Below are 16,043 nucleotides of genomic sequence, written 5' to 3'. Positions count from 1 at the left end.
AACATACCTAGTTTGTTCAAACTTTCTTCATATGGCTTGTATTGCAACCTTTTTATCATTTCCTTGCTCTCCAGTTTCTCCATATCCTTCTCAATGTAGTGCCCCAGAACTAGATACAAATTTGATCAGGCTTGATTTGATCACCCTACTTTCTCTTGCTGGCTGAACCATGAAAAGCAATCAGTGATGGCAGAACCCCAAAAAGAACTGTTCAGCCATTGACAGAATGGGATATGATGCTACCTGAAGGGCCAGCATTAAATACAAGTATATACAAGTATAAATACTTGTATATATTATATAGGGAGGGAGGAAAGAAGAAAAAGAAAGGACCCACAAATGTCTGTTCTAAATTAAACCAGCTAGTAAGAAAGCTATTGAAAACAGCTTGGCTTTTAGATTATACATTTATAGCAGTCTGCAAAAAAGATGGATTTGGTAGGAGTTCTCTAATTTATTTGTTCAAGTTTTGCTTTTCTTTACCTCCTTTGAACCAACCTGTAACAACCAATTTATTTAACGCCCCCCCCCCAAAAAAACAAAAGCTAGCAAATTGTAACAGGACTAATTGTAAATATTGCCTAATGTTACAAATAGAAAACATAAGTAAATATAAGAAAATGAAGACAGTACATTGTTTTCATCTTATAAATATACATATCTCTTTATTATAAAACCATCAAAATAGTATAAAAATAATTAGGTTCATGCATAGTTTTGAGAAACAAAACTATCAACTAATGCCTTTTTACACACACATTCTTATTTTCTATAGCTTCATAAAGATCCAGTTTGTTTTCTGGCAAAGTTGTACTTTTTTAATAGTACCATTTATGAAATCTACTAACATATTAACAGCACAACAGCTCTTGACTGTGGAAGAGCACAATGCAGATAACCTGCTAATTTTGCACATCTGAACGCCACTTGGTTGTAGATTTTTCCTTCATTTTATTAAGAGAAGTACTGAAATATCCAGGAATTGTCATGATCTCAAAGCTGCATGAGCTTAATTACTGAGGAAGTTTCTTTTTCTATCACTGATTGCCAAATACTGAGACAGCATATCAAGTGTAATATCTTTTACCTTATATTTCATACCAGACATTACTGTAATGTACACAACATGCTAATGTTTCTATGCAGTAAAACTGCAATCTTTATTTATCATGATTCATTTGTATATAAAAACGATGGTTTTTCGTGCTCAGGAAAACCTTTTTCCATATGCAGTTGATGTTATACATCAGCACTGAAATGTTACTTCTTTAACAGAGAGCCAGTTCTTTTTCTTTTCTTTTTTTAAAAGAACTTCAAAGTACTCACAGAAGGGCATCATGACTTAATTCATTTTTGTTTAGATTGAAGTATTTTAAGAGAGATTTCAGCACAGCTCAGGACTGCTGCAGGGTCAGGAAGTACATCTATACAGCTAAGCCAAAGGACAGTTTAAACGCCAGTTCAACAGCAACCTCTGCGACTGAGTCATGAAAACAGACATAAAACTCCTGAGGTTTTGGATGTAGGAAGAGTCTCCTAGAGAAAAACAAAATTCCAGTGTCAGGAGGAGGTGTTTGTTTCCTGTTTTAGAAATTCCATATTTTATGAGGTTTCTATAACCAACTGAAAACAACTGTAGAGTAAAGCTAATGTCCAATGTCTACAACCCCCCTCTACATCACCTGATTGCTATCTATTAGCTATTCAAAACAATTTAAGTTTAATTTCCACTCACTTGCCTTTAAGATTCAAGAGTACAAACCTTTTTCAGGTTTTGTATACCTTCACCCATACTGCTTTCTCTGCTGTTTTCTATGACTCAGTATTCTTCACTCACAAGGGTACTTGGGGGGAAATCTACACTATTCACATCTTTTAAAAATTAATACCGTTTCTTTCGGCAGGTGCTTTCCTATACACGAGCTCTCTGGTTGCCTACAGGGAGGGAACCTAAACAATAAGGTTATTAATATGTGACTACAGTAGTTTTCTCCCCAAGTAGTATCGGATTGCACTTGGTGTCACATGTCATTTGATCATGCTGAAACTGGAAAACGAAAACTTTTCTTAAAGATTCCAGAAACATGTGAAGCAGATCTCAGGATTTTAGCCTTTCCGGTCCTAACAGCAGTATTGTCAAGGCATACATACTGTAGTTATGTACAGCCATTTGTCTGTTCATCTTAAGACATCTGAGTTGAAGGATAACTGAGTAAACTAAAAACAGGCATACTCTGCTCTAAAGACAAGGGTAGTTTGAAAAATACCATTAAAAAAAATTATGATTGCAGGCTAAATTGATTATTTTTATGGTGACGTTCACCCTAAATGCATTAGGAGCAGGATCTTATCTCACATATGGAAATGTGCTTTGGTAATGTGGTTTCTGTGGTCTTATCCTGATGTACCTGGAGCAAAACCCTTTACAATCAGTATTACAGCTCAGTTGCTCAGCAAAAGTTCAGTGTGTCCATCAAGCATAGTGACTAAATGCTCCTTTGATCCCATGCCTGTAAATAGTTTGCTGTTTGCATGGGGGAAGAATGGATCAGCATGCATGTCAGTCCTTCCAGCTCTTGGAACATTCTGTCCTCTTTTCTTTTTTGTCTAGTAAGGAGATTGAAGACAGAATGTTGGAAACAGAAGGAGGTCAAGTGCTGTTGATGGACTGAACTTGAACCTCTCTCATCACTCGAGCGGTAATACAGACCGGAAAGGCAGGGCTAAAAAGATGGGAGAAGAGTGATGCAAGATAAGTGGTGACCTAATTGCTCTGGATCAAAACAACTGCATAGTTTTCCAAAGTTGTAAGAGTTCAAGTTGCAATAGAACTTATTTTTTCCACTATAGTTTTCTTTGTTTTTTAAGACTGATCCTTATTCTGGGTGTTTAACATTTACTTTTGAGATCTGTTTGGTGCCAAAGTAACAAGAGATAATTGTGGAGAAAGGACTCATAGAAATTAATGAGAAATCAACTCAAAAGGATTTCTTAGAGGAAAAAACTAAATTTAATCTCTCTTCCTTAGTTTTGTACATTTCTTTTTCTTCCCCTATGTGAGGAGCATAATGCAGCTGAGACGTTTGATGGTTTCAAAGAAAGCCAAAGAAAACACAGGATACCCACAATGCAAACACATAGATACAGTGAGTACTACAGAAAGTTGTGAGGTGGATACATGCATCTAATGTAAATCTGAGTAAATACATTATTTACCCTACAACCCAGTAAGTCATAGTTGGTGGTGGTTTCTTTTGGTCTGTCCAGTTATCAGGGGAACATTCAAACAAAATGCCATGTTCTCTCACTAAATCCAAGTCAGAATTTGCCTTTCTGGGCAGTGAGCTGGTTCCACTGCCTTCCCTCTTCTTCTTCTGTAAAAGAGCAAATTAAAAGTTACTAGAGTATGACATTTTGGGGAGGTAAACAGGATAATGAAACTACAGGGTAAAGCACTGAGAAGAGCAAGTAATTTACTTGCTCTGTGTTGAGTGATCCAGAGATCACAATTATGATACCCTGTAAAGCAAGACTGGGAAGGTTAAAAGTCATATGCTTGCATGTGATTTCTTTTCTTCCCCCACCCCCCTCCGAAAGTAGCTACCCATTGTTTTGTTAATTTGTTACTGTCGGGCTTTCTTACATTGCTACAAGTACTGGAGAGATACAACTTCCTTTTGGCTAAGCACAGTCAAAAAAGCCCAAGGCTTAATTAATTCAATCTTTGCAGGTTAGTTTAAACTGCACAGACTAAACCAATATGCAAGTGACAAGACATTCATTTTTTATTCCAGAAATCCAGCCACATGCCTGCAGTGGCTCATGCCAGAAAGCAGGGGTTGCTAGAGCACACCTCCCTGCTCAGCTGGGGCAGAAAGCTTGGGCCAAGACTAGCCTACCCACCTTACAAGGGGGGAGGGAGGAGGCTGTGCAGTGGGGAACGGCTGAAAAGCTTCCTGGGATGCTGGAGGACTGTGAGTTGATTTGAATCTGGAGAGTATCTGGGACTAATTTAACCTAAATCAGTTAAGTTTGATACTACATCCATCCAGGTTAATCTTAAACTGGTTTCAGCCTTTTTGAAATTGGTTTATGTGCACAGAACTTCTATTGTGATACAGATATAAGCAGATTTCCAATCACTTATACCAATTTACATCTAATTTCTGTACCTAGCCTTTGTGATTTGTTTTCCCTGAAAGCTTAATGAAAGCACCAGATGGACTTCACTTCGAGAGGATTCTTCAGCAATGGACCACCCTGCTCCACCTGAAGAGGACCCCCACAATAAGACTCTATATGGACTGAGACGCTTTCTTCAACCTGCTTCCTCCACCATTGCGGACCATTGTATGGGTTTGGGTGCATCTATCTTCCTCCTCTTTCAGTGTTGCAAACCCCCTCCCTCCCCTTCCCCTACCCCTGGGCTTAGTTGGCTAACATTGCATTTTCTGTAACCTAGCTGGCATTCCCCTCCTCACCCCTATGCCTCTAATCTTAGTCCCTCGCTCGGACAATTTGTATTTCCCTACTGGCATTGTCATCTTTTTGGATTCACAATCCTAAACATCTACTAATAAAATTCAGTCTGTTAACTCTCCATCATACTGCATGGAGAGACCAGAATTTTTGGGTGATACCTTTTTATTAGTCCAACTGTATTGCTGGAATAAAGACAGACCTCAATAACTACAAGTACACCATCACACTTACACTACCATACTGCATTGAGGCCCCAAGATTCCCTTCCATGCAAGGGAACATGAATTACATACCCTTCCATCGAAGGGAATAACATTACCAAGTTACATACCTTTAGCTTACTGGCAACTTACTGGTTCTGCCTCTCCCTTTCTGGCTATCCAGTGGACTGGCTTTAAGAGGAAGGCTGGGGAAGGATCTGGATAAGGTCTAAAAATCTGGTTTGAGCACTTTGCTAGGAATGAAAAGATACAGGTTCAAACTCTTCCACATGGCGGGGTGGTACCTAGAACTTGGATTTCCTGCTCCTGGGCTTAAAACATGGCAGTGTCCTTTGCCCCACACCTACATAGATTTTTGCTCAGCTAAAATTTCAGAACTTCCCTAGCCTCATGCATGTATGCAAGTAAGCATATACAGCTGCATATCTGTCCATGCTCAGTGGATATGTGCAGGTTTAAGTGGCCAGAGCCAAACTGCAAACTCTTTGTAAGTGCCAAAAACTATTAGTTATGCTATCGCATACATACCTAAATGGCATGCAAAGTGAAATAAGGTTACACACTACGTGTCTTAACAAAATGTAATGAAGTGAGCAGAAACCAAAACAGAGTCTTCTCTGAGCAGTGCTCTTCTTCAGTCCACAGCATCATAGAGGAAATGCTATCTTGGGAAATTTCCTGTTCCCTTAAAATCTTACAAAGAACTGCTATTTCAAGCTTAAAGTGAAGAAGAATCCTCCCACTTGGAAAGAAGGATACAGAGATGGCTGAGGCAGACAACAACAATGTTTTTAAACTGGCTGTAGTAGTAGTATGGGTATACCAGCAGGGTGGGGAGATACTTAGCTTTTACGGTTGAGGAGGAAAACAGGCAAACTAGTGAAGAATATCACAGTAACCATCTAATATCCATTTGCAAAGTGTAGAGCAAGAACAGGGTACTAAATGAATAGAACAGCTGTGATTCCATGCTTGAGAAATGGCTTTTTAATCTCTCAAAATATGTTGCTACATAGAAGGGACAAAGCAAGCTTCAGAGGTACAACCCACTAAAAAATATAGTGAAGTGCTACAGCATGCAACTTCAGAGCCAGCCCTTCCCTAAAATTCTTTGGAGAATTTCCTTTCACAGTTCATTCATGGCAATGTTGGTACTTCATAGATTTAAGGACTACGTCAATCTTTCTTATCTAGATTTCAAAATGATTCAGTCAAAATAAAGTGAGTGCAATGGTCTCATCCACTTCTCCAGTTGTTATTTTCCCATCATACCTGGATATGATATACATCCCTCATTTAGAAAATACCCAAAACTAGATGAGCAGGGAAGTTAGGAGGAATTAAGTGCACTGTACCGGCAGAGCTATGTGGGCTTTCAGTTCTTCTTTCATATGCATTAAAAAAATCTTTCCCTTCCACTTTCAAAGACAAATCATTACACGTCTTTCTCTTTCTTCAGCAAGTAAAATGAGTATAAGTCTTAAGTTACCTGTCAGAAACAGTATGGTACACACTTACAGTGTCTGAATTAAATGTTTATTTTTCCCCAGATATGTGGGGAGCCGGAGGAAAAGCAAGGGCAACACTGGACCCCTGCTGAACCAGATGGGGCAACTGAACAACTGACGCCCAGGAAAAAGCCAACCTATTAAATGGGTACTTTGCATCGGTCTTTCATCAGTCCCATGGGACGCCCATGCTCACCACAGGACAGGGCGGTCCGGGTGAGGGAGATCCCCTGCCTTCCATTAATGCTGACCTCATGAAGGAACACCTTGAGAAGCTAGATACCTTCAAGTCAGCCGGCCCTGACAATCTACACCGCAGGGTACTCAAGGAGCTGGCAAGCAACATAGCTCAGCCTCTGGCATGGATCTTTGAAAACTCCTGGTGCTCTGGTGTAGTGCCCAAAGACTGGAAGAAGGCCAATGTGGTGCCCATCTTCAAGAAAGGGAGGAAAGTGGATCCAGCTAACTATAGGCCCATCAGCTTGACTTCTATCCCGAGGAAGATCTTAGAAAAATCTATTAAAGAGGCCATCCTTAATGGACTGGCTGACGCCAACATCCTAAGGGATAGCCAGCACAGGTTTGTTGCCAGGTAGGTCTTGCCTGACCAATCTCATTTTCTTCTACGATCAGGTGACCTATCACCTGGACAAGGGAGAAGAGATTGATGTCATGTATCTTGACTTCAAACAACCCTTTGATCTGGTATCCCATGATCACCTCTTGGCGAAACTGGACAATTGTGGCCTTGGGTCTACCATGATCCACTGGCTGGGAAATTGGCCCCGTGGTTGGACCCAGAGGGTAGTAATTGATGGAAGTCACTTATCATGGTGTCCTGTGACCAGCCCCAAGGCTCTGTCCTTGGACTTGTATTGTTCAACATCTTCATTAAGGATGTGGACATTGGAGTCAGGAGCGGACTGGCCAAGTTCACCGATGACACCAAACTTTGAGGCAAAGCATCCACACCAGAAGACAGGCGGGTGATCCAGGCTGACCTGGACAGGCTCAGCAAATGGGCGGACGAGAACCTGATGGTGTTTAACACCAAAAAATGCAAGGTCCTCCACCTTGGGAGGAAAAACCTGCAGCATCCTTATAGGCTCGGCAGTGCTACACTGGCTAGCGCTATGGAAGAAAGAGACTTGGGAGTCATCTTTGACCACAAGATGACCATGAGCCTGCAATGCGATGCTGCGGCTAGTAAAGTGACCAAAACACTGGTTTGCATCCATAGATGCTTTTCAAGCAAATCCTGGGATGTCATTCTCCCCTTGTACTCAGCCTTAGTGAGGCCGCAGCTGGAGTGCTGTGTCTAGTTTTGGGCTCCACAATTCAAAAAGGATGTGGAGAAGCTTGAGAGAGTCCAGAGAAGAGCCACACACATGATCAGAGGTCAGGAAAACAGACCTTATGACGACAGACTGAGAGCCATGGGGCTCTTTAGCCTGGAAAAGTGCAGGCTCAGGGGTGACCTGATGGCCACCTGTAAGTTTATCAGCCACCTTGGTTTCTCCCCAAAATCTCTGCCCTGTGACAATGCGATGGGCCCAGCACAGAGGATTCACACCTCAGCCTCTCTCTTTAGGTAACTTGAGCTGGCTGCATTCCTGAGGGAGGGGGGAAACCTGCTCCCTCTTCCTACATGACTGGTATCAGCCACCTGGGTGAGGGGCATCTACCTGGTGGGCTGGAGTCTGCCCTGTCACTGGTGATGTATTTCAAATTGGTTGGCGGAGAGCCAACCGGGGCTGGCTTCCACTGGACTAGGTGAATGAGGTCACAGGGGCTATATATGTTAGGACGGGCTAGGAGGCAGCCTCTTTGGCCATGAGGTGAGGCAGCAGCCAGGCGGGGGACACAGAGAAGCTTTACCATCTGAAATTGGCTCTCTCCCCCAAAAAACTTATGAGCAAGGAACTGCCTGGCTCCAGAGGGGAAACTTCACCATCCTTTGGAAGATGCTTGTGAGTAAGCTACTCGAGATCTGATTAGATACCTAGCTGGCAGTAACTTAGATGCGTGATCAAAAGGCTACCTCAGCCAGACTGTTTGCTCTTTAGGATTTCTAGGATATTCCTCAATCTTGTACCCTATTTTCACCCTACCCCTGTAATCAATAAAGTCCTCCTTTGTGACCTGTGGGAGACTTATTGAGGGGTGGGTCTAAATTATGCCTAAGAGACCCCTTAGGTCTGAAGAAGACTCTACTTTTGCCCCCTGACTTGGGGAAGTGCCCCAAGTGCCTGTACTGGGTCGAGTTTCCCCAAGGACACAGGGCCGAGAGTGAGTCCATTCTTGGGGTGGAGTCCATTCTTGGTGGCAGCTACATTACCCCCAGGCTAGCGAGTGTGCTCCAGGAAGGGGGTCGGCCGGACACAAGGCGCCCCTAGGGAGGCATTCGGAGCCTGGAAGGTGGTCGGGTGCAGGGAGGTGGGTGGCTCAACGCAGGAGCACCCCCTACTGGCCCGCCACACAACCTGCCCTTGAGGTGGCTCAAGCACCTACGTTGAACACCTTCAGAATAAACTGGATGCTTATCTTGCTGGGATCCTGTGAGCCCTGCTGACTTCCTGCCCTTCGGCAGGGGGCTGGACTCAATGATCTTACGGGGTCCCTTCCAGCCCTAATATCTATGAAATCTATGATTTCAAAAGGTCATGGAATGTGATGGTACATTTCTGTGCATCACAGTTATCTATCATTGTGGGAGGCGGGAGAAAGCCCTATACAACAGTCCTCCGTATCCACAGCTTTCCAAATGGCAAGCTGCCAGTAACAGCAGAAGCTGTTGGACTAAACTCTCAAAATCTGTCCTAAAATTTTCTCACAGGTAATAGTCTGGTTATTCAGCCCTGAGATATTACAGAATTGGTTTATTCAGGCATCTCTGACTCCCCTCCACAAGTAAATCTCTGGTCTCCAGAGCACATTCAACAGCTGTTTTTTGATCTCCAGGGCAGCATGAACTCAGTATTCACTATGCTGACATATGTCTAAAGCAACAGGAAGGTTTGATGTGGCTGTGGCCTAAACAGACATTTTCACTTTCATGCATGAGTTTCCACTTTTTATTAGATACAGCTGGAAATGCCTAAGCACGTGTCAAAGGTTTCTTTACCCAGGTATGTCTGGTTTAGACCAAAACTGAAAAACTTGTATATTTGCCAGTGGTGACCAAAGTCCATTTGAATTTACAAGTTTTCTGGGCTTGTCTTTTTTCTTTTAATTGTTCCTTTCTTCAGTTGCCATCTCTGCATGCTTTTACATTTCCATACCTACCTACAGAAGTAACAACAGTAGGTGTATTACGATTCATGGCCTAGATTCCAAGCAGCACAGCCAGTTCCATGTAAAGCTGAAAGAACAATCCAAGCTATTCACTTATTTTTCTAGGCCTTAAAAAGGCAAAGTGGACACATGAGAAGTAGTAGTCCAACTGGAAATTACTTCTTTGGCATACATCCTTCACACCCTCGAACTAGAAACTAAACAATAGAAGCATTACTTTCAAACTATATGCATTTGGTCTGTACCATTACTTTCTGTTCCTCATCATTTACAAGTGTGAAATGACAGACTACCAGGTGAGGGACTCCCAGGACTTCATTACCTTGGAGCTGCTTTTTCCTCATGTATTAATTTGGTTCAAAGTCGGTAATGATAGAGGCACAAACAAACCAGCCACATAGCAAATGAAAATTAATGTCACCATCCCCTTCGAGAACCGGTGCCAAGTCTTCACTGATGCCCGGGCTTGCAAGCAGGAGAAGTATGCCCTGCTGGCCGACACCCTGAGGGGCCGCGGCTACGACGTGACGGTTGATGCGCTCATCGTGGGGACGCTCAGAGCCTGGGACCCCAGCAACGAGAGCGTCCTCTGTGCCTGCCACATCTCCCACTGCTACGCCAAGCTGATGCGCTGCCTCATGGTGTCCGACACCATCCATTGGTCCAGCGACATCTACGTGGAGCACATCACGGGCCACCGCCAGTACACCGACCCCATCAAACGAGCCACTGCCAGACTGGATCCGGAGGGCACCACCGCCTGAACCGCCCCCCCCCCCCCGCTTCACTTTGAGGATTCTTCTGCCATGGATGACCCCGCTCCACCCAAAGAGGACCCCCGCGATTGGACTTTATGGACTGAGACGCTTTCTCCGAGCCACTTCCTCCACCATTGCAGACCATTGTAACGGGTCTATGTGTATCTATCTCCTTTTTCTCTCAGCGTCGCGAACCCCCCCTCCCCTTCCCACATCCCCTCACCCCCGGGCTTAGTTGGCTAACATTGTATCGCTTGTAACCTAGTCACATTCCCCTCCTCTCACCCATCCCTCTATTGTTAGTCCCTTGCTCAGGCGCTTTGTATTTCCATACCAGCTTTGTCATCTTTTTTCTGGATTCCCCATCCAAAACATCTACTAATAAAAGTCAATCTGCTCTTACTCCAAAAAATCTCACACTAGATATGGCATTCATCCATTTAGACTTTTTGGGTCAGAGCACCCCACCCCTGCTTTTTTGAATGCAGTGGTATCCCTAGCTGAGAAATGCTTGCTTGTGCTGCTTTGGCTGTCCTTGGTGCTTCTCAACAGGGTTCAGATGACAGAAAGGGCAGTGCAGCTGTGATGATACTTCTCTGTGCTGCAAAGTCTAGAGAGTCTAGACTGTGCTCTTTCCTGCATTAGAGCTCTTTCCTGCATTAGAGCTCTAATCAGCCTAAAACATGCAGGAGCTGCCTCATGCTACGCATCTCTTTCTGGTCCAGCACCCCCCTGGCTCCTATTGCAAAAAGTGGTGGATGGGACAGTTTGACCCATGCCTGGTTCTGTGAGAAGTGTGGCAGGAGACAGACCAGAAAGAGCTGCACAGCTCAAGGCAGCTTTGTTGCCTCTTCAGACTGATTAGGAAGCTCTAAGGCACAGGAAGCATGCAGGGCAGTTTTACATAGTCACTGCCATCACAGCATCCCACCTGAGAACCAATGCTGTAGGTGAATTACATATCAAGTAAAAATTAAATTGCTAATCAAACATTAAATGATTTTTAAAATATTCCAGATGTAAACTCACAAATGGGCCTGGCCATTAATCTTCGTTGGGGCTTTACATCAAAACCATGGCAAAAAAATCACTTTTCCTAAGGCACTGCCTCCCTGCCTTGTATGATCATGGTAGATGTGATTACCTGAGGCACTCCTAACTTAATATCTCTCTAAATTAAATGAGTGGAGAGTGGCAGAGTATTCTTTCGGTGAGGGGTTTTTTGGTACCAAAAATTCCTCACCAAAAGACTACTTTGCCAGTTTCCATCCATTTTTACTTTATATGCAATTCACCTACAGCTGTGGTTCTCAGGTGGGATGCCGTGGGGGCAGTGACTATTTCTTTTTGCAGTAGGAGCCATGGGGGTGCTGGACCAGAAAGAGCTGCACAGCATGAGACAGCTCCTATCTGTTTTAGGCTGATCCGAGCCCTAATGCAGGAAACACCATAAAGCACATGTTCTACAGCCCTCTCTAGACTTTACAGCACAGAAAAGTATCATGCACAGCCCTTTCTGGCAACTATGACTGTACGAGGCAGGGAGGCAGTGCCTTAACTAGAAGGGGTCCTCATTAGCATAATTTGATCATTAGCAGCAATAAGAAGCATGTTAACATAAAAAAAACTCATGAAGTATCCTTCTACATGTCATTAAAAATAAAGCTGCCAAGAAACTGAAAACAATTCTCCATATGCTTATCATCTAACAGAGATTATTTGGCGGCATGCTTGAAAGACACAAATAGCTTCAGTGCATTGTCTAAGGGACAGAGGTCCATAGGAAAAACTCATCCATCACAAACATTAATGGCTGGCACACTTGCTGAGTATCTTAGCAGGGAGATGCTCAGCAAGCAAAAACAATGAGAATGAGCTACCCTCTCACCTTCAGAGATGGTCTCTTCAGGTCAGGGTTGAGACACATTGGCAGGGCAGTGTAGGGAGGCTCGCCTTGTCACTGCCCAATGCCGTGCATTTTCTGTGAAGAAATAGAGAACTTAAACCTCCAGTGCTCTCAATCTGGTATCCCTCAAAATCACTAGCATCATTGAAAATTATTCTTCTTTGCCTTTGTATAAGGCAGATGAGGGTGATGTTACCTCCTCTCTTGCCACGCCTTCCTTGCCTTTTGAACTCAATGTATTAATTCCTTACAAAATAATGGGTAGCACAGGAGTGATAACACCATATACACAGAAGAACCTCATTTTCAGAGCACTATTTTGGAGAGTGAAGCCCATTTGGCATGCATTTTTGGTTAGACTATTGGTCAGAGAGCCAGCCAGCCCATCTGGGTATGTTAAACGCATATGGAGGGAAAATCTTCAGTTCGTGTTCTAACTGAATGCTGAAACAATAGTAGCTTTGAAAATAACGACTAGGGCAATTAGGCAAAGAAAAACCACACAAAAACCCCCCTAGTTTTGTAATGAAGATAAATGTCATACTTCTTTCATGATGGTCTGCTGGAAAATGGAGCGAATGGAAAGACAGCAACGATGAAAATTCTGGATGAGTTGAGGGTGGATGGAGCCACTGAGATGTGCTACTTCTTTGTGTGTTGGTGTAATAAAGATTCCTTGCATTGTTTCTAAAGAAAGATAGTGGAAGAGGGTGTTCTCGGGACCAGAAGTCAACCTTCAAAAGTAAGAGAATAATTGACTTGAAATTCTATAAAAATCTTTAAGAGTAACCTCACATACACAAAATGCACTTGTTTCTTATGTGTTTCTTACTTACTTTTCATGAATGCTGACACTTAAGATTTTCCTGTTTTTACAGAAGGCAAATCTTTTTGTTCAAATTACCGTTTTAAAAAAATCCTGACTGCCTATATCTCCTTACCTGAGATAACTTGCTCACAGGTTGGAAGAAAGAGAGCGTAGTGGGTAGAAGGGGAGCTTCCTAGTTCACTGGCCAAATTGCATTAAAAGCCCATCAGCTTGCGCATGCCCAACGGGAGGGCTTGTAAGCCCTTTCCTCTTTCTGGGATGGAACGCATTCCGCACCCACAAAGAAATAACTAGGGACCTACTGAAATTGTGAATGTGTGATTTTTGCAGAAACCGTTATTTTGGTGGGCTCTGCACAAAAGCACAGGCTTGCTGCAAAAAATAAATAAATCAGTAAAAACTTTACCAGCAAGGAGAAAAGTGCATGAGAAGCCCTGCAGTTCTGGAGCATGGAAAGCAGAAGGGGGTGGGCAGGGCTGTCTCTACAAGGGGCCGGGTTATGCAAAGAATGAAATGGGGAGGGAAGAGAGGCGAAGAAGAGATACTTGCTACACCTGCCAATTCAGGGCACCAAGCTATTCTAAGAAAGGTAGGTTTTAAGAGGTTATATAAGGGCATGGAGGGCCAGGTCTCCAGTGTCTCTTGGTTTTTTTCAATAACCAACAAAAGAACAATTGATAATTAAACAACAGGGGTAAAGAAATTTGCTTGAAAAAAATAAAGGGTTTGTTTAAAGCTTTGATAAAAAAAGAAAGAAAAATAAGTGGTTTGGGCACAGTCCAGGTTTTGTCTAGCTACCACAGGCATAAGAAGGAAGGGAAGGGAAGGTCAGGGTTCCTCTGTCCTTTATCTCATAAACTTGGGAACATAAGGAGGCACAGGACATGTAGGCAACAATAATGGATATGAATAGTCAAAGTTCCTAACTTGGGCAGGAGGCACATGTGCACTTACTGTTCTCCCCATTGTTACATCTTCAATAACTCTTGTTTTTGGCTTTATCACAGTGGCTATGAGTGTCTTTTGTTAGGAATACAGATCCTTGCTTTTGTAGAATCCTTGATGGGAAGCATTTGATTAGGGTTATCAGCTATAATTAAACAGAACCTTTGGTGATTTGCATACATGTTTAGAAGAACAATGAACATAGGATGAAATATGAAAATGAAAACAAGTAATCTCTTACTTGACAGCATTATACAGTTCTGTATTTTTCTCTGAAAGGTTCTTTTTCAGGTTCCCTAAATTAAAAGGATTTGGAAGAGTATGCTTCTTTTTAGTAACCTAAAAAACAAACGGCACAAGCAAAAATAACAAAATGATCATAAGTAGGAATGAAAATGTACAGCCAACAACACCATCAGTTATTAAAAAAGGGAAGTAAATAAACAACCGCAGCAACTTCTATAACAAATTTTATAGTATATAATGTATTTCAAACTAAAATGGATTCGTAGTAATTGTACAATGCATAACAAGTTGCCCTCATCACTTTTGTTTATAGTGTTATCTCTGAAAAATTCTCCAGTTACTTTTAAAGTTTAACACAGCTGTGGCCAATTTAATCATCAGAAAGGCAAATATTTAGAAGCAATGATGATCCAGATGAAAGAAATCGGTGATGATTATGGGCTTGATCTAAGCCCACTAATGTCAGGAAGTCTTCACAGATTTAAATGAGCTTTGAATAAAGGCCCTTGGGACTCAAATCAGCAGGGTCCTTTCTTTATAAGCTGCCACAATTTAACCATTGGAGTAACCTCACTGATCATTTTAATCATGCCTTAAGAATTCTAGTAAAATACAGGGCAATCAGTTATGATTTCTTAAATTCCAGAAACTATTTTATGCAAATCCAAAACAACAACTAAGAAAATTAAACTAGCTTTAAAATAACCATGCATAACTTATAGGAAGTATAAAGAATTGCCTTGCTTCCGTTTATATAGAAAAAATAATTACTGTACCATCAGCATGGGATGAAAAAGCCCCTCATCATCTTGTATTTGCAAATGAAACAGGTGCCTGCTGAAGCTATGGCTCTAGCCCTGAGCTGGAATTGGGGTCAGGGTCAGACTGACAGCAGCCTCCTGGCCCCCCACTCCACTTGCCCTCTGCAGCTTCTGCTCCCTCCCTCCTGCACATCCTCTTCCCTCTCCCTTACTATCAGCTTGGTTGGGGCTGGGGTCTCTACTGGGCATGGAGCACAAGGAAACTCCTTCCCCTGCCTGGCCAGTCAGCAACACCAGCACTGTTGCATGGGTCAGAGACAGGCTGAACTCCCATGTGTTGTGCTCCAGAGTGGAGCATCCCCAGCAGCATGTGACAGTAAGGAGTTTGGGGAAGAGAAGAGGCAGAGGTGAGAGGGGGGCGGGGCAGAGAAGAGGCAGAAATTGTGGGGAGATGAGGATGGGGGGATGCCAGTTGTAGCGGGGGGCTAGGAAGGCTGCAGGGGGAAGAAGTGGACAAGATAGAGGGCAAGGAAGCCACATGGCAGCCATGGCTTTCCATGCAGTAGCAGGGGTGGGGGTGGGGGGTCAAAACATCCTTCCAGTACTGAGGGCAGTGGTCACCAACCAGGAGATCTCGATTGACTGGTTGATCATGGAGACTCTGACAATCGATCTCAGTCTGTCAGAGGCTCCATGATCAGGAGCAGCAGGATGCATGTGGCTGGGCTGAACCACATCCCCTGCTGCCTGGGCTGGGCTGGGTGAGTGGGGTCAGAGCCCAGGCAGCTTATCTAGGGGACGGTGGGGGCACAGGAGATCCTGGGGTGCCAAAAAGTGATCTTCACCATAAAAATGTTGGGGACCACTGATTTAGGGCATTTTTACACATGCAAGCACCACAGTGCTAGGTGCTTTGAAAAGCACCCGGCGCTGTGACGCTGTAAGCTACAACACCAGTGCACATTTCTTATTAGCAACCTGTTTTTCTCAGGAAAAAGCCATACATACTAAAATATTTGGTGTATAAATGAGAAGAGAGAAGTCTGCAATAGAACTGATTTTTTCACGTCACCTTTAAAACTTGATCAGCTCA

At 43.2% G+C, this 16,043-nt stretch overlaps 1 protein-coding gene across 4 annotated transcripts in view; it reads right to left on the bottom strand.

The window, feature by feature from the left end:
- Window positions 1-643: 643 nt before the first annotated feature.
- INTU (inturned planar cell polarity protein) overlaps window positions 644-16,043 on the bottom strand; it is a 102,266-nt gene continuing 86,866 nt past the window's right edge. For 2 of the 4 annotated variants that reach the window (XM_090036611.1, XM_090036612.1), the window contains exons 13-16: window positions 14,185-14,282; window positions 12,714-12,903; window positions 3,217-3,374; window positions 644-1,536 (exon numbers count right to left, since the gene is read on the bottom strand). In XM_090036611.1, coding sequence (XP_089892737.1) covers window positions 1,425-1,536; window positions 3,217-3,374; window positions 12,714-12,903; window positions 14,185-14,282 — 558 coding nt within the window. In that variant the 3' untranslated portion in view covers window positions 644-1,424. Of the gene's footprint in view, window positions 1,537-3,216; window positions 3,375-12,151; window positions 12,245-12,713; window positions 12,904-13,952; window positions 14,057-14,184; window positions 14,283-16,043 lie in introns of those variants that run through there. The other 2 variants (XR_016440800.1, XM_090036613.1) reach the window with 2 other exon arrangements.

This window comes from Crocodylus siamensis, chromosome 2 (assembly GCF_052110815.1).
Source record: "Crocodylus siamensis isolate JL-2025a chromosome 2, ASM5211081v1, whole genome shotgun sequence".
Classification (NCBI taxonomy): Eukaryota; Metazoa; Chordata; order Crocodylia; family Crocodylidae; genus Crocodylus; species Crocodylus siamensis.
This window is presented reverse-complemented; position numbering and strand designations above follow the sequence as displayed.